This window comes from Sorghum bicolor, chromosome 2, assembly GCF_000003195.3.
Source record: "Sorghum bicolor cultivar BTx623 chromosome 2, Sorghum_bicolor_NCBIv3, whole genome shotgun sequence".
Taxonomy (NCBI): domain Eukaryota; kingdom Viridiplantae; phylum Streptophyta; class Magnoliopsida; order Poales; family Poaceae; genus Sorghum; species Sorghum bicolor.
The window spans coordinates 74,028,681-74,046,120 of NC_012871.2; the positions used below are offsets into that span (position 1 = coordinate 74,028,681).

Consider the following 17,440-nt stretch of genomic DNA (forward strand, 5'->3'; position numbering starts at 1 on the left):
TGAACAAAGTATATTAGTATTTTTTTTGACAAGAACAAAACATAATATGAACTGCTGACATGGTATAGTTGGAACAGCCTAAGCCTAGAAGCAGGTTTAGCACAGTAGGAATCCAAGCTGGAGCTGAAGAACTTATGGCAGTGGCCATAACTAGCGAGACGATAGTGCGCTCACGATGAGTACAGTACAACAGAAACCAGTAACGTTGCTTCGTCATCGAGGAGAACAGGCCCAATTATTCCGAAAGCGATTAGTACTATGGTCTTGGGGGACCTCTGTCCTTTGCCGGCTCGCCATCATTCTCCCGGAGAAGATACTGACAGCAAGGATATTGCCGCCTAAGTAAACAGATCATAAATGGCGCTCACCCCACCCGGTCATCAAACTCGCGTGCAACTGCTGTACCTTTTCTTGTCGAATGGAGTAGTCTGGCAATTTTAAGCAGAGGTTAGCGATGTTACTCTTTTTATTCTCCGATTAAATGGGTCGATCCAAATGAACAAATTCGGATTTCAAAGATAGAAAAGTGGCTAAGACAGGCCCAAAACTATCCATTGGCCATTGGGTACCCACTTGGCCACTTGCATCCGCAGCACGGGTTGCTGATCAGACAGGCATTGAAATCCTGATTAAAACCCCTCCTTTTTATTAAAAAAAAACCTGATAAGTCATAAATAAGGTGCCTATAAGACGCAAAATTGGAAAGGAGGCAAGGAGCTGGTGAATCTTTGGTTAGATTGTGCGATTGATATTAGAATTGGCATGAGCGTCTGGCTGGTCTGAACCAACATTTGACTCCCTTATTCAGTTAGGGAATTTGGGTTCATACACAAAGATCTTTAAGAAGGCGAAACAGTACAGACGATAGATGTTTCTTTTCTTTATGTGAAAGAAAGATTTTTTTTAAAAAAAAATATGGATTCTCTAGTACTGTTTAGTGTTGATCACTTAGCCTCTTGGTCTGTGTGTATTATTTAGTTTGAGTTTGTTCTATTCGATAACATCATATTAGCGAAAGCGAATATTTATCTTCAGGTGTCAAACTTCAACTCTGAATCTGTGGTTGATAGTAAAACTACTTATACAAACTGTACATCTCCTTAAAAACAACGGATTGCAGTACCGATTGATGAGTATCAATCAATCAATTCTAAAATAGAAGTTCTGTGGGCCAGAAGAAGTGAACGTTGAGCAGTGCAGAAATCGCTATCAGTCAAAAAACTTACTAATTGTATCAACCAGACAGGTTTGAAACTAGTTTGAGGGCTGCAGGCACAGCCGCACAGGTGACAGGGGTTTTTAATTTAGTGATTGGTGAAACTACTTGTAGTTGTACTAGCATAGCAGTAGCAGAGCGAAGAAAACGTGGCTGCTGCTGCCTACTGCCATGATGAGCTCGACAATAAGTTCCATCAGGAAGACAATGCACGGAATGAAAGCCCTGCTAGCTGTTCCTTCATCATATAGAACGACCCTAATTACTCTTTTGAGAGGGATGATTGTATGGTAAGGGCCTGTTTGGTACAGCGCATGAGCTGTTGTGAGCTATTCTTTTTTTTTGCCGAACACTTATTTTCAAAATAACTTTATGGGTGAAGCTATTTTTCTCCTCCTCTCACAAAGACAAAAGTTGGATGAAGCTGAAAAAAGTAGCTTATTGTAGTTTTCTCCCTCATTTCTCTCTCTCAACTATGCATGAAGTAGTCGATGAAGCTATTTTGCCAAATACTTTTTCCAAAACAGCTCAGCTTCATCTAGAAAGTCACTCATGAAGCTATTTTCTAAAAAAACAGCTTTACCAATAAAGTTGAGCTGTGCCAAATAAGTCCTAAGACGTGGACATCTCTCTCTCCGTTGCCTTCTCTCTAAAACTCTAATAACATCACCGCCAATGGAGAGCTTAGCGTGCACACACCCTCATGGGCGAAGCCACGTTGAAGTTACCTAGTGCACAGGCACCAGGGTAAAAAAAAATTTGCTACTAAATGACATTTTTTTCACCATATGTTCACTAAAATTTTGTAAGTTACTTACATAGTGCACCAGGGTTCGTTTGCTCCTAGCTTCGCCTCTGCACACCCTAGTGATGCTATCATATTTTGATTCTTTTTTGAGCACTTCTATCATCTTTGATGAAGCCTGAAGAATCAAAGCCTAGTCAGAGTCAACGTAGGCCGTGGGATTGGGCCGGATGGTTTTCGTTGCGGCTCATGTAATGGGCTTCCCTGCTTATACACAAAGGCAATGGGCTACACTTGCAACTACTGAATGCCTGCATCTTGACAAACCTGTAAAAGAAATAGAAGGGTGATCACTTCTCTTTCTACCGTTTGGATTTCACCCTGTCACAAGACAAAAGGAGTACAAAGTTGCACACCTTCTTGGTGAGAATCAAAACAGTTATTGTCAAGGCTCCTTGACTCCTTCAATATTCAAGTTTACACGCTTGGTAGCTAGTGACAAATGGAAAGATGTGAAGAACTTTGGCGTATTGATTCATGTCGATGGAGCAATGTTTTGGCTAACTGATGAAGACGCTGGAGCTAGCTGGAAGCATGTTCTAGCGAAGCTAAGCTACTGGAATGTTACTCGACACATGAAGGGTATTTCATTTTTGGAGCAGAGGTCTGCCAATCAGGAAACTTGTCTTGTGTTAAGGAAGGAAAGAAACAAAACAAAACAAAAAAAAAAAGAAAAAGAGAGAGAGAACTTGTCTTGTGTTAAGGAAGGACAGAAACAAAAAAAAAGGAAAAAAAGAGAGTGAACAAAAAAAATAAAAAATAGTTTGTCAAGAATGGGATTCGAACCCATGCCCTTTCGGACCAGTACCTGAAACTGGCGCCTTAGACCAACTCGGCCATCTTGACATGTTGCTTTTGGTCTAGAATATAATCTAATTAATCCGATAACTCCACCAAAGCAGAATTGTAACAATAAAGCTTTGGACCCAAGACTTCGGTGTATTTTCAATAACTATGTATTGCAACACTGATTATCCAACAGTTCAATTTATATCAAGATTCATGCAAGTCAAAATAGATTGTTTTTATTTTGGTAGAGGTGAATGGGTCATATATATAAGCACTGCGTAACTAGGTCTAAAAAAAAGCAACTGAAGTGAAAGTGGAACACCGATTCTAACCACGCGCACTGTTTCCTTCGTGTCGATTTCAACATCCACAGTAATAAAAGTATGTTCAAATGTTCAATCATGGACTAACTCATCTACTCTACTCCTGCATCAAATATATGACGAAGTTTTAACGAACCAACGCATATGAGGACAGCTAGTAGCCGGCATTTACCTATCCGGTACCCAGGTTGTCATTATTTGAAGCTTATATATAAACCTGTCATATTCCTGGCAAGTACATACAGAAGTAAGGGCTTGTTTAGTTCTTCCCAAAACCTAAAGTTTTTAAAAATTCCCTGTCACATTGAATATTTCAATATATGAATGGAGCACTAAATATAGACGAAGACGAAAAAAAACTATTTACACAGTTTATTTGTAATTTGCGAGACGAATCTTTTGATTCTAGTTAGTCTATGATTGAACAATATTTGTCATATATAAACAAAAGTGCTACGATGCTCCTTTTCTAAAATTTTTTGAAACTAAACAAGGCCTAAACATATTTAATTGGCGCTTGTTTAGACCGACAATCTTCTTTCTCAAATCAAAACAGAGTACCAGTTCCCTTGCAGCAGTTTATTTCGTCTGCCGATCCACGTCGTCATCCTTTTTTCTTCTAATTTGCCCGGTCAGAGCCGTCCGATGTGGTGGTGTGGTGTGGCAGTGGCAGCTTCATATTTCACTGGTTGTTTGCTGGTCTAGAATATAGTACCATTTTAAACAATTTAGAATACACTTCTTCCAAAGTACTTCAGTTACTTGTGCTGTGGTAACATCCATGTGAAAACAATACTATTAATTTCAGCCTTGACTTTTTAGACTAGCGAACAAAGATAACAGTCCAGCCGTACTTTTTCGACCAGCTAGCAGTGTTTTTCTCTCACAAAGTCACAGTAAATTAGCCGACAGTAATTTCAGTCTTGACTTTTGAGACCAACGAACAGGCGTGTGACACCGATATGATCCGACATTGGAAATGGAGCTTGCTCAAAATTATGACGTAGTACTATCAACCAACCAACATATACATGAGGACAAATAGTGGCCGCTGGCCGGCATTGACGTACCCGTTACCCACAGGTTGTCATTGTTTGAATCTTAAACCTGTCATAGTCCTGGCAAGTGCATAAATAAAAACATACCATGTACTAGTGCAGCAAAGATTTCTACCTGCTGTTTCAGAGCCATTTTTATTGGCGGATGACGCAACCAGTGGCACTTGTTTAGACCTACAATCGTGTCAAATCAAAACAGTACCGGTCCACGTCGTTCTTTTAGCTTGTTTGCCCGGTCTGAGCCGTCCGATGTGGTCATGTGGTGTGGCAGTTTTACATTTCACTGGAAGTTGCCAAAACTATACTCAATTTTGTGCATTACCTGTTCAGATCCATTGTTCCTTCAACCACCTGGCGTGGCCAAGGAAGTAACATGACCAAGGACCAGTCCAGTGTACTGCCATGAACACACACACACGTTCACACATTGACCTAAAATTTCCGAATTCCGATAAAAAACAATGCAACCGAACTCGTAATTGATTGGGCTAGCCTCTGCCCGCTTTCTACAAGAACTCACGCTGTTTCTGCGAAGCCAGAGAAGCCTGATCAGCTAGCATAGCATATTCGCGCTGGACCGGATCCAACTCAATATCTTAATTACGCAGGATACTAATTGGCTCGTATAGTCATATAGGTAGATTGATGTATAGATAGACACGTCGTGTTGGGATGTGGTCATGTTCTCTTACATTACAATATAATGTACGTTATACCGAGTAGTATATAAGCACTTAATTAGTTGGTCGAATCTGTCGCTGCAGCTACACAAGAAACTTTGTCGCAGGAAATCGCCAATTGGCAAGGATGAAGCTTGTGATCGCCTTCTTGGTGGTGTTCTCTCTCGCCGTCTCCTCCACTGCGGAGAAGTTCGATTTCTTCTACCTTGTTCAACAGGTGATGCATCATATGCGTATTATCGTGACCGGGGAGAGAGATCGATCGATCGATCGGCCTCTCATGATTTTAATCCAGGAACGACGACGGAATATATATAATCTAATAATCTAACATGTGTTCCTGACTTCCTCCCTCGTTGATGGCATTACTCATGCAGTGGCCGGGGTCGTTCTGCGACACGAGGCAGGGCTGCTGCTTCCCGGATGACACGAAGCCGGCGGCGGCGTTCGGCATCCACGGGATGTGGCCCAACTACGCCAAGTGCCGTGGCCGCCAGGGCCTCGCCCGCGCGATGCTCGGCGACGCCGCCGGCGCCGACGACGCCTTCCTCTCCACGGTGGGGCGGCGCGGCAAGTGCTGGCCGGAGTACTGCGACGACGGCAACGAGCTGAGCCCGTGGGAGATCCGTGACCTGGTGGCGTCGCTGGACCGGAGCTGGCCGACGCTGTCGTGCAAGAACCGGCGCAGCTTCCAGTTCTGGAGCTACGAGTGGAAGAAGCACGGCACCTGCTCCAACCTGGAGCCGCACGACTACTTCGCGCGCGCGCTGGCGCTCAAGGCCAAGCACGACCTCGCGGCGATCCTCGCGGACGCCGGGATCGTGCCGTCGGACACCGAGACGTACACGGTGAGCAGCGTCCGGGACGCCATCGCGCAGGGCACCGGGTTCGTGGCCAACTTGGAGTGCAACCGCGACGCGGACGGCGAGGCGCAGCTGTTCCAGGTGTACCAGTGCGTGGACCGCGACGCCAAGAAGCTCATCGACTGCCCGCTCGCCATGCCCACCAAGTGCACCGACCGGGTCAAGTTGCCCGTCTTCTGATTCCGAGTTGTCGTTTTGTGTAATTGTAAAACGGATGTAGATCCATGGATACATGCATGTGTGCGTAGTATATGATTTCGAAAGCGGGTTCGAATAATATGTACGTTTCCCTTTGTGATTTTTTTTTTAAATTATACTGTACAACGCAGACACTCACGACGTAATGGCTGAATTTAAAAATCACAACCCTAATTCTTACCGTGCATTAATTGGTGAGGTCAGTTTTCTTTCTCTCTAATGGGATCATGTGAGGGAAAAATTTAACAACGCTCGGTAAGGAGACGGAGACCAATTGGAAGGATCGTTTGAGATGAGAAAGAAGTTGAATTTGTGTCGCACCAAAAAAAATCAAGGCCGTGTTTAGTTGGTGAAGAGAAAAAATTCGTAACACTGTAGCAGTTTCGTTTGTTTGTGGTAATTATTGTCCAACCATAGACTAATTAGACTCAAAAGATCCGTCTCGTAAATTTCGACCAAACTGTGCAATTAGTTTTTATTTTTATCTATATTTAATACTCTATGCGTATGTTTAAAGATTCGATGTGACGGAGAATCTTCAAAAACTTTAAATTTTAGGGTGGAAGTAAAAAACAAGGCCTTCAGTGCAGTTTGGCAGAACTCTTGCATTGAATGCCTCATAGAGACACTCCTTCAATTGCATGCGCGTGACGACCTTCAAGAGCACACCGTACACTTGTCACAAAATCCAGTGAACGACCTACTGTTTGATGATCAACTTCTATGCAATGATGAATACTCCGTATTGCATTAGGAGAATATTATTTCGCTGGCAAACTCTAGGTTGTTGGTTAGTTTTTTTTTTCTTTTTGAGAGAAATCGTTGGTAGTTTCGTAGACCAAAGTTTCAGTTGATAATAACGCCAAATAAGAACAGATGCTATTTTTTTTTTTCGTTTCATGTCCCCCTGAGATCTATGGTCTCTTCGTCTTCTCACCTAGCTACCTGGCGTGGCCACTCAAGCAACCGAATCAAGTAACGTGAACACAATGTCCATACGCTTGACGGAAGTATCCAAAAAAAATGAAAGAAACGTGAGCAAAATGTAACCGAATCAACTAACAGCTGGATACTTCTGCATTGCTTGGCACCCCCTAAGCTTGACGGAGCTAAAGAATATTGCACGGTAAGCTGAGGAAGCAGTGTACACACCATCGCTACCAAACCGCCAAACAAAGTGATCCTCGGTGTCAGGCTGCAGCACCATGCCACGCACCAGCTCGTCCACTCTTAGGAAGCCAAGAATAGCCTGGACCGTACGAGCTCCTCTGATGTCAGTTGCCCATGCGCGGTTGAGCAAGGCCGAGTCGACCGTGCGGCGGCGAAGTCTGATAGGCACCAGAGCCAGTAAGTAGGGCGCAAGGTGGCCAACTGAGTGCCCATTGATCCAGCGATCAGATTCCTAATTCTGAGAAAACAATGTAATAAACGAAGTCGTAACAGCTGATTGGATCAGAGTATCAGACCTGTGCCTGGCCAGCTGCTCGTTAGTTTGACCTTGATTCCCTATACATGATGATGAACTAATAATTAAAAGTATATCCATCGCATATTCGCTGGCGGTCGGCATGCATGGCCTCGCTCGATCGTGCCATGCTCAGCGACGCGACGACGCCTTCTCCTCCTCCTCCTCCTCCTCCTCCTCCATCTTGGGCTCTTGGCCTTGGGGCTACGACGCCGGCAGCCCGCTGAGCGCCTGAGCCGCTGGGAGGCTGGGAGATCCGGGACGTGGGCTGCTATATGATCCATCTCCTTTTGGCGGGCCTCCAGCTGCAGTTAAGCCGACGACCCATGGGCCCTTCTGGGCCGTTTGGTATAAATCGACGCCGTCTCAGACTCCAGGTTCGAAGCTTAGTTTTTTTAGGGAAAAAAAAAGAACGACCAAGCATGACTATCTCATGGAGCCCATCGCATGCTAGTTGTAAAATGTCAATTTCCTAGTACTCGGTAAGTTTTATCGAACAAACCTGTTACCATTTCTAGGTTTCGGTTATCCGATTCATTGAGATCTTCTGTTAGTCAATTGCCAAAGGATACCTGATGACCTGAACTTCTCCTCCGCTTCCATTTCTTTTATAAATACCTCCTCCGTTTCTTCGTGGTTCATATAATATACTTTTATATTTATAGATGCGCGCAGCTCTTTCACGTTCCTGCGTGTATTGCTGGCTAACACAGGATCTCGTCTCAGCTGTAAAGTGAAATGGCGTTCTGGCATGATGATCTCGTATCGAAGCTTAAGATAAAGTATTGCTCCAACTGTTATTAATAACACTGTTTATACTAGAAAAACTCCCAACAACCGTGTGCTAATGCCATATCACGCGCATGCTGATCCTATAAATCCAGTGTCAAGCAACCAGCCGGGTAGCAGTCCAACACCACTGAATCTAAACCACAGACAGTGACAGAGCCAAACGGAGTGCAATCGAGAGCTGTCTGAGCATCGAAACGAGAGGAAGAGCATGGCTCTCCACTGCCCCCTCGCCGTCGTCGCCGTCCTCCTACTTCCTCTCGTCGCCGCCTCCGCGGCAACCGATTTCGATTTCTTCCACCACGTTCAGCAGGTAGCTACAATCTCCGGTCCATTGCCATTGCCACCACGTCCAGGCGTACGTCCAGCAGATTGTTATGGATAATTGGATACGCATACTGTTTTGACTGCTGTTACTTGGTTGTACAGTGGCCCGGCTCTTACTGCAACACAAACACAAATGCCACCTGCTGCTTCCCGGGCGGCAAGAAGTCGGCGGCGGACTTTGGCATCCACGGCCTCTGGCCAGAGTACGCCGCGTGCCGCCCGACGCCGTGAACCCCAACAAGACCAGTTGCTGGCCGGACTCCTGCAACGCCACCGCTCCTCTCGACCTGTCACAGGTACGTACACTGTACTGTACACTACCATTCAGTACCGGTGCACCGTGCACCCGCACTATGCATCATCCACCATGGCCATGGTCTGACGGCACTCGGCACTCGCACTGTGCAGATCAGGGACCTGGACAGCGACCTGCGCCGGAACTGGGGGACGCTGTCGTGCAAGAACAGGAATAACACGCAGTTCTGGAGCCACGAGTGGAGCCGGCACGGCACCTGCTCCAACATGGACCAGCACTCCTACTTCCTGGCCGCCCTGGAGCTCAAGGCCCGGTTCAACCTCACCCGCATCCTGCTGGACGCCGGCGTCGTGCCGTCCGACGACAAGCAGTACTGCCTCCGCAGCATCCGGGACGCCGTGGCGGCGGCCACGGGGTCCGCGCCGATGCTGGAGTGCAACCGCAACGGGCGCAACGAGACGCAGCTGTACCAGGTGTTCCAGTGCGTCGGCCTCGACGGACGGACCTCGTCCACTGCCCACCGCCGGAGCACCGCAGGTGCACCGACATGGTCAAGTTCCCACCGTTCTAAGCATTTGGTTCTGTTGATCTGCTTGAACGAAGCCGAGCTGAATTTCTCGTTTGAGCCGTTGTGTTTTCGGCATTTGCACCTCGCTAAGATTCAACCATTTTGACTGTAGCATTCAACGTCCACTAATGAATGCAGCCATACAGGGCGGCGTGCACTATGCAACGTACAAAACTGACACAGCCAAGCACCCAAAGCTGAGACGAGACAGCGGCCAATTCGACAGCTCGAGCAGAGGCTGTGGCTGACAGGCTCAGTTCAACGCTGCCTCCTGGTTCTGCTGCACGTACGCGATGCCCTTGTCGATGCTGGCCTTGAGCTTGGGCTTGAGATCCTCCAGCTCGCGCGCCTCGTAGTCGGTGAGTCCCCTCAGCTCTGAACCCAGCACCTCCTCCACGCCGTCCCTCCCAAGCTTCACCCTGCACGCGAAGAACGGGAGCTCCGGCACAACCTGCGACTGCACGTACGTGCACTCGTACACGTCGTCGTGGCCGTCGAGTCCACGCAGCGACGCCTCGAGGAACCGCGCGGCGGCGTACGCCATGGACAGCGTGGCGGACCCGGCGCCGGCCTTGGCCTCCACCACCTCGGTGCCGGCGTCCCGGATCCTGGCGGTGAGCTCCTCCACCTCCTCGTCCGTGAACGCCGCCTTGGGCCGCGCCTTGGACAGCAGCGGCAGGATGGTAGCCGCCGCGTGGCCGCCCACAACCGGCACATCCACTTCCGCCACGGGGAGGCCCTTCCTCGCCGCTACGAACGCGTTGGCGCGGACCACGCCCAGCGTCGTGACGCCGAACAGCCTCCGCGGGTCGTACGCGCCCTTCTGCTTCAGCACCTCGGCGGCGATCGGCACCGTGGAGTTCACCGGGTTGCTGATCACGTGCACCAGCGCGCCCGGCGCGTGGTCCGCCACCGCCGCGACGAGGTCGCGCACGATGCCGGCGTTGACGCTGAACAGGTCGTCCCGCGTCATGCCGGGCTTCCGGGGCACGCCGGCGGGGATGACCACGACGTCCGCGCCCGATAGGCACCCCGCGAGCGCGTCTTTACCTGTGAAGCCGGCGACCTGCGCCGGGGTGTTGCAGTGGCTGAGGTCGGCGGTCACGGGCTCCACGTTGGCGATGTCGTACAGGTGCAGCGCCGAGACGAGCGGGGACATCTTGGCCAGCAGAGAAAGAGGCTGCCCGATCCCTCCCGCCGCGCCAAGGATGGCCACCTTGTAGCTGCCGCTGCCGGCCTGCGCGACGACGACCCGGCTCACGGCTCGGGACCTTGGCACTCTTGGTCTTAGAGTGAGAGAGTGACAGTAGGAACTGGAGTTACTGAACTGTTGTGCGTCGAAGGAACTAGCGCCATGCCGGGGCCGTTTTTTGCAAGGAACTGAACTGAAGGATAGGGTCGCGATTGCAGCCGCTGCCATCCTTTTCCCCTCTCTATGAAGATCTCTGAGGATCTGTTTAACAAAATGTAAACAATGCAGAAGTATCCAGCTGTTAGTAGTGCCAGAAGTTGAGGGTGCTCGAAATGAGAAGTCAGTAGCATGATATTACTAATTTCTAAAAAAAATGAAAGAAAAAAAAAAAGACAGAAACTTTGCCGCTCAATTAAGCGGGGAGAAGGAAGTTATTATATACACATGACTATCAAGGTGACAAACACAGCGATCCGAAGACCCACCTAGAACCATCCCCTTCCCAGGGATTACCCTATAGAGGAAAACGCTCTGCGTGTCTTTGTTCTATGTCTTCTTTAGTCAAGGAAGTGACATGCGACTAAGCCTGGACGAAAAACTCGAAACTCGGTAGCTCGCTCGACTCGCTCGTTAATGGCTCGGCTCGAGCTCGACTCGTTTCTTAACAAGCCAGCTTGTTTTATAATGAGCTAGCTCGTTTTATAACGAGCCAGCTCGAGCTAGCTCGCGAGCAGCTCGTTAGCTCGTATGAGCTAGTAAATTCACAAGCCAAAACTCGAATTAGCTTGGCCCATATGGCCATATGGTTGTGCATCCCATGCTCCATGCGGTGACCTTGGCCCAGCCCAATTTTTGATGAATTTTGTATGGATGATAAATTATGTAATGGTCTTAGATTTGTGGTGCGTAGTGGGCTGCCTTTAAACTTTACAAATTGTGGATCAATGGATGGTTTGATATATTCTTGGCTTGTTTCTTGTCTATCAGTTAAATTATGGATCACTTATTTTGTTTCTTGGCTTGTTGCTCAGTTGCATCTTGCTGTAATGTGTTTTTGATGTTTGGCTCACGAGCCAAAACGAGCTGCTCGAGCTACTTAGCGAGCCGAGCCGAGCTGCTGTTCTAGGTCGTTAGTGTAACGAGCCGAGCTATAACGAGCCGAGCTGGCTCGATATCCAGACCTACCTGCGACGCTGTCTTATGTTTGTTTTTTAAAATACTCGCTCCTATTTTTTTCCTTCCACAAGTTCCACATAATCACCCTTGAAACGCCTCCCGATCATGCTTTGGCACCTTGTTGATTGTTGCGTCATGCCACCAATCAGCAATGCAAGCTAGGTCTTGCTACGGCAGCTGCAGATTGATGCTTTCCCAAACTAGCACTTGGCCCCAGACGACCTTCGCAGATGGTCAAAGCAAGGAGAGGTGAAGCCATGTCTCTAAAGGTCCATTACACAACACATAGTGGTCCTGATGTTGCCATCCCTTCTTGTGTAGATTGTCCGTCATTCCTTATCGAAAAAAAAAAAGATTGCCCGTCGTTAGTACTTTGCCATGCATGAGGATCCAGGTGAGTACTTTGCATTTATTCTCCACAAGCGCTGGAATTTTTGGTGTGGCCCCCTAAACTGGATCCTGTATGCCGATCGTGCTGGTTACTTTCCATCAGCTATCCACTTCCAAGTAATTGGGTCAAATTTCTACAAAAAAATGTACTTGTAGCTGAATTGACGCCATGTAGGACGACTGATGTGGCACTACGTTGGCTAAAACCACTCTTAAAAACGCTACAAGGGAGGTAAATCAGATGATTTCAATAGTTAGAGGAGTCTAAAAACTGGTTTTGTAAGTTGTAACCGAGGGAGATAAATCAAGGCAGGCGAAACAGACTTTTACTATCAGTCGTGAACAGCATAAGTATTCAGCCCATCAAAAATTGGATCGTGATGCCCGATCCGGATTCGGCCCGCATGCTACCAGCTGCCGGCCCAACACCGCAGGCCTGCTCTCCACGCACCCGACCCAACGCCACCGAGCAGGACTGCAGGAGCGCGGAGCGCCCACGCCCGGGCCGGCAGGCGCAATGCTAGTTGTTGGCAGGGAAGAATGCGGTCTCGCGATGATCCATCGTTTCCGCGAGAGCTCACCTTCGCAAATCCACCGGCTCTGCCTCTCCGATCACCGCTTCATCATCATTTCACACCCAAATAGCGACGATCGATCGAGCTCTCGACGGCTGCTGGTGCTGGCTAATGCGGCCTCCCTCCGTCCGCCCGCGCCCCCACACCCAAAAGCATGCAGATACGACGCGCGAGGGAAGAGAAATACTACTGTAGTACGTAGAGAAGTAGACTGGATCGAGATGGAGAAAGTGGCGAGCACCTGACGGACGGGAGAGCGCGAGCAACGGAGGATGGAGCCAGTGCCCAGTGGTGGCTCGCGGCGCGGCGGCTGCCCGTGGCCGTGGCCGCGTGGCGCGCGGGAGAGAACAAGTGAGTGGCGTGGTGAAGTTACGAGCTAGAGCGGGAAGCCTATACCTCGCCGGGGCCAACAGCCGGAGAGGATCGATGGTGGCATTGTGCATGTGGCTGTGGATTTTTCGGCTCTTATTTCCTTCCTATCACAAATTTATTTATCAGTACACTTTGAAAAGCACCACTAAAACGCTTTGGGGAGCTCACTGTCTACTGAATCTCTATCAACAAAAACAAAAAATGTATGTTTTGAAAAGCAACACTAGCTAGCACTCTGAACCGCGCACGCCAATCTTGAAAATGGTTTGTTCGTCAGTGGAACTGCATTCTTTCTCCCTGATTTTTTTCAGTGAAATACATAGTGGAGCCATTCCGGATCACAACCATATGCAAGGTTCTTTGAATGAGTCGTGCCCGTGCATTCGATGATTTGAAAGAGTGACAAATATTTCCACATCTGGATCGGAGGAGAGTCATGCCAACACCATCACGTAGCATCAGAGACGCAATTTCACAAAGCCTAAGCCATTCCTTTTCTCCGTCTCATATACTCTCACGAGTCATGCATGAAACCATATCTCCATAACTTCTCTTCAGTGGGTGGATGTCACCTGATGTCGTGGCCAGTACCGTTCATTTGGTATACCGCTAACAACTTCTCTTAATTAAGTGGATGGATGTCACCGTACGTGATGTCGTGTCAGTACTACCGTTCGTTTAGTATACCGCAAACAAGGAAAAGAAAAACGTTCCAACACCACGTACGTACGTGCCACACGCTAACATAAGAGACACCATCTCACTGAACTTCACGAGCCTCGGCGTCAATCAAATCGACCTATCCCAACTCGATGCTCCCATCGGCGAAGTTGAGGTTTGTGCCGCGATCAAAGAGCTGCCGAGTGACCGTGCGCCGGGGCCGGACGGATTTACTGGCATGTTCTACAAGACCACATGGCCTGTGATTCGCTTGGAGGTAATGGCTGCTGTTCGCGCGTTCGAGCAGGGGAATTCAAGGCACCTGAACCTCTTGAACAACGCAGTCATTGCTCTTCTTCCAAAAAAAAATGGGCGCTACCAATCCTGGAGATTTCAGACCAATCACCATGGTACACAGCTTTGCCAAGTTAATTTCAAAGGTTCTGTCCTTGCGTCTTGCGCCGCGGCTACCAGACTTGATCAGTAAAAACCAGAATGCATTCATCAAGGCCCGATCAATCCATGACAATTACAAGTATGTTCAGAGGGCTGCAGCTCTTATCAGGAAGAAGCAGGTTCCTATGCTACTACTCAAACTAGATATCTCAAAGGCCTTCGATACTCTTTCCTGGCCGTTCCTCTTGGAGACACTTAGAGCACATGGATTCAGCGCACAGTGGTGCTCCTGGATTGAGTCGCTACTCAGCTCTGCTTCCTCCAGAATAATGCTCAATGGACGCCAGGGACCTCCAATTAGGCACATGAGAGGAGTCCGTCAAGGCGACTCTCTTTCCCCAATGCTATTCATAATTGCCATGGATATCTTACACCGGCTGCTAGCGAAGGCGGTCCAGGCTTCGGCCAATGCCGATCCAGGAAATCAAATTCCAATGCAGCTTGTACGCGGACGATACAATCCTGTTCATCCGGCCAACAGTACAGGAAGCACTGGCAGTGAAAGACATCTTTGGCATCTTCGGAGAATCATCCGGACTATGCACCAACTTGGCAAAATGTTCAGTAACCAACATCTATGGCGGAGAAGCAGTGCTGCCACAAATCATCTCAATTCTAGGGTGCCAAGAGCAATATTTTCCAATCCGGTACTTGGGGCTGCCCCTCAGCACAAGAACAATACCAAAGGCCAACCAGCAGGCACTGGTGGAAGCAGTGGCAAGGAAGCTGCCGTCAAGCCATGCATCGCTAATGAACAGAAGCGGTAGGCTGATATGGGTGAAATCAGTGCTGCGATCCGTACCAATTTATGCAATGATGGCCGAGAACCTTCCTCCCTGGGTAGCCAAAGAGATCGACTCCATTTGCCGGAAGTTCTTCTGGACAGGTACTCATCAATCTGTGCGAGGTCGATGCATGGTGGCCTGGAAAACGTGCTGCAGACCGACTCATTTGGGTGGGCTAGGGATCAGCGATCTACGCCTAACCGGGAATGCCCTCCAGACAAGATGGTTGTGGCTGCAACAGACGGATGAAGACAGAGCTTGGAGTCAACTACCGCTCAAGGTCTCAAAGGAGGTTCAGGCTTTCTTCAAACCCTCCACTTTCACTGTACTGGGAGACGGGCGCCGCACACTGTTTTGGGAGGACAGATGGATTGACGGCCTCAGTATTGAAGACATAGCGCCCTACATCCATGGGCGAGTGCATAAGCGAGTAAGAATGCGGCAAACTGTCAGGGAAGGACTGCATAACAGAACTTGGGTTCGATGCATCAGTGGCGGCCTTTCAGTCACAGAGGTCATCGAATACCTCCATCTGTGGACAACTCTCAACTCCTACGAGCTCACCGACGCTCCAGATCGGCTTGTCTGGCGGTGGACAGAAGATGGGAGATACACCGCCAAATCAGCCTACTCCATGATGCACGTTGGCTCAATCAAGATGTGTGGACACAAGCTTGTATGGAAAACTTGGGCACCACTGAGAATCAAAATCTTCCTATGGCTTGCTCTCAGAAGGAGACACTGGACCGGAGATAGAAGACGGAGGCATGGTCTAGATGCACAGGCCAGCTGCTACCTTTGTGATCAGGCAGAGGAATCCATTGACCACATCATCATTGAATGCCCGCTGGCAAGAGAGCTTTGGTTTCACATCCTCCATTCGCTCGGGCAACAGTTACCACAAGCACAGCCGACGACATTAAAATGGTGGAGACAGCTGCGCTCTACGTTCTCTGGTATCCGCAAACCAGGAGCGGACTCCCTCTTCGCGCTAGTCTCGTGGACAATTTGGAAAGAACGCAACACTCGGTGCTTCAGGCAGTCTTCTGCAACCATCGCCGAACTGCTCCAGCTAATCAAGGATGAAGCCGATCGATGGATACAGGCGGGAGCTCCTGGGTTAAAAATTTTGGCGCAGGGATAGTCCCTAGCCCTTTGCGTTCAGCTCTGGTTGTTTTCCTTCGCGATGTAGCTTACCGCAAAATACTAACGCTAGGAGCGGCACTCTTGTAAGATCCAAACTCTTCTCTTCTAATATAACGATATACACTCTCGTGCATATTCGAGAAAAAAAAAGTAAAGGAGACCAGCAGTTGTCCTTTGAAGTATCATCTCGAGAGTACCTACTCGCCACTTCAGCATTGACACGGCAGGGCAGGCAGCATCCTGCTCAGCAATTGAGACACAGGGCTCAGGGTACAGACAAAAGTAGGCAAATACAGGTGTCGAATTATGAAATCAAACAAATCAGAGCTGGATACATACGTTACGTACATATTGTTATTCCAAAACCAACCAAGCAGGCCAGCTAACGCTTCTGGAAGCGAAGAAGAGATGCATATTCCTGACCAGAGAACCCCACGGCGTCTTCCTGTATAAAAACTGACATATCTTTACCAAATGGATGGGATCATGATTCATGCCACTCCAATCATTGACGTGATTCGAGGTTATGAGCAATCCATCCATGAACAAAAAAGGGTGAGCAGAAATGTGCCCTTTTTCCTTCGTATCATCATGATCACTGCAGGGACAGGGCCCATCCAGCCTACTTGATCAGCTTTGATTCCCGATCTGAATTACGGACATGGCCCGTTTGGGTTTTTATCGTCGTCCTCTGTGACGAAATAGGGGAGGGACCACCAAAACGAAGAAGATGCTGTCGTCGGCCTTGTATACCTTTGCATTGCATCTGCCCACACGGCACCATGCGAGGTCGTGTACTCCAGCCAGTCGTAACGAGGCCAGTACGTCAAAAGTAGAAATGCTAGGGACACATGCGAGGAGGTAGGGTATGATCCTCTTATATCTGTAGTTTGGAAGTTGGAACTTATTCTAGCACAATTATAATCTAAACTATAAGCCATAGGATGTTCTTTATTTAATGCATGTACCATATATAATCCTAAATTATAGTCTAAACTATAACCCATAGGATGTTCTTCATTTAATGCATGTACCATATATAATCCTACTCTATATAGATTATCTACCTCCTCACATGTTCAACAAGTAAAAGATTAGAGCATCTCCAAGATTATCTATTTCTCATCTCATATCTTATGATTAGTAGTGTATTTTTTACTTCTTCTCTTCTGATAAATTCAAATTGTCAATATTTTAAGAATAGATAGGGGAGATAAGGGTCTCCTACATTTGAAGGAAAGGGAAATAGATTTTGAGTAACTACTTAAAACTTTTAGAAACCAGGTATAGGATGAATAATTTGTTGGAACAACTATAATCCCTTATATTGCATTTTTTGCATTACTAGGTA

General features: G+C 48.1%; 2 protein-coding genes, 1 non-coding gene and 1 pseudogene across 3 annotated transcripts; 2 read left to right on the top strand and 2 right to left on the bottom strand.

The window, feature by feature from the left end:
* Nucleotides 2,787–2,867, bottom strand: TRNAL-CAG. Its single transcript has one exon. It is a non-coding gene; the product is annotated as a tRNA-Leu (tRNA).
* Nucleotides 4,884–6,094, top strand: LOC8063515 (ribonuclease 1). Its single transcript, XM_002461025.2, has 2 exons — nt 4,884–5,088; nt 5,249–6,094. The coding sequence occupies exons 1-2, from the start codon at nt 4,999–5,001 to the stop codon at nt 5,912–5,914; spliced, it is 756 nt and encodes a 251-aa protein (XP_002461070.1). The 5' UTR covers nt 4,884–4,998; the 3' UTR covers nt 5,915–6,094.
* Nucleotides 8,315–9,465, top strand: LOC8079363 (annotated as a pseudogene).
* LOC8079364 (malate dehydrogenase, chloroplastic) lies at nt 9,425–13,057 on the bottom strand. Its single transcript, XM_002463188.2, has 2 exons — nt 12,912–13,057; nt 9,425–10,790 (listed from the first exon to the last, which is right to left on the bottom strand). Exon 2 carries the CDS (start codon nt 10,755–10,757, stop codon nt 9,591–9,593), a length of 1,167 nt encoding a protein of 388 aa, XP_002463233.1. The 5' UTR covers nt 10,758–10,790; nt 12,912–13,057; the 3' UTR covers nt 9,425–9,590.

Bases quoted from the DNA above. Each gene is read 5' to 3' on its own strand.
- LOC8063515 (XM_002461025.2), top strand. From the start codon at position 4,999: ATGAAGCTTGTGATCGCCTTCTTGGTGGTGTTCTCTCTCGCCGTCTCC. The intron at 5,089-5,248 runs GTGATGCATCAT...TTACTCATGCAG, and splicing joins TCTTCTACCTTGTTCAACAG to TGGCCGGGGTCGTTCTGCGA.
- LOC8079364 (XM_002463188.2), bottom strand. From the start codon at position 10,757: ATGGCAGCGGCTGCAATCGCGACCCTATCCTTCAGTTCAGTTCCTTGC.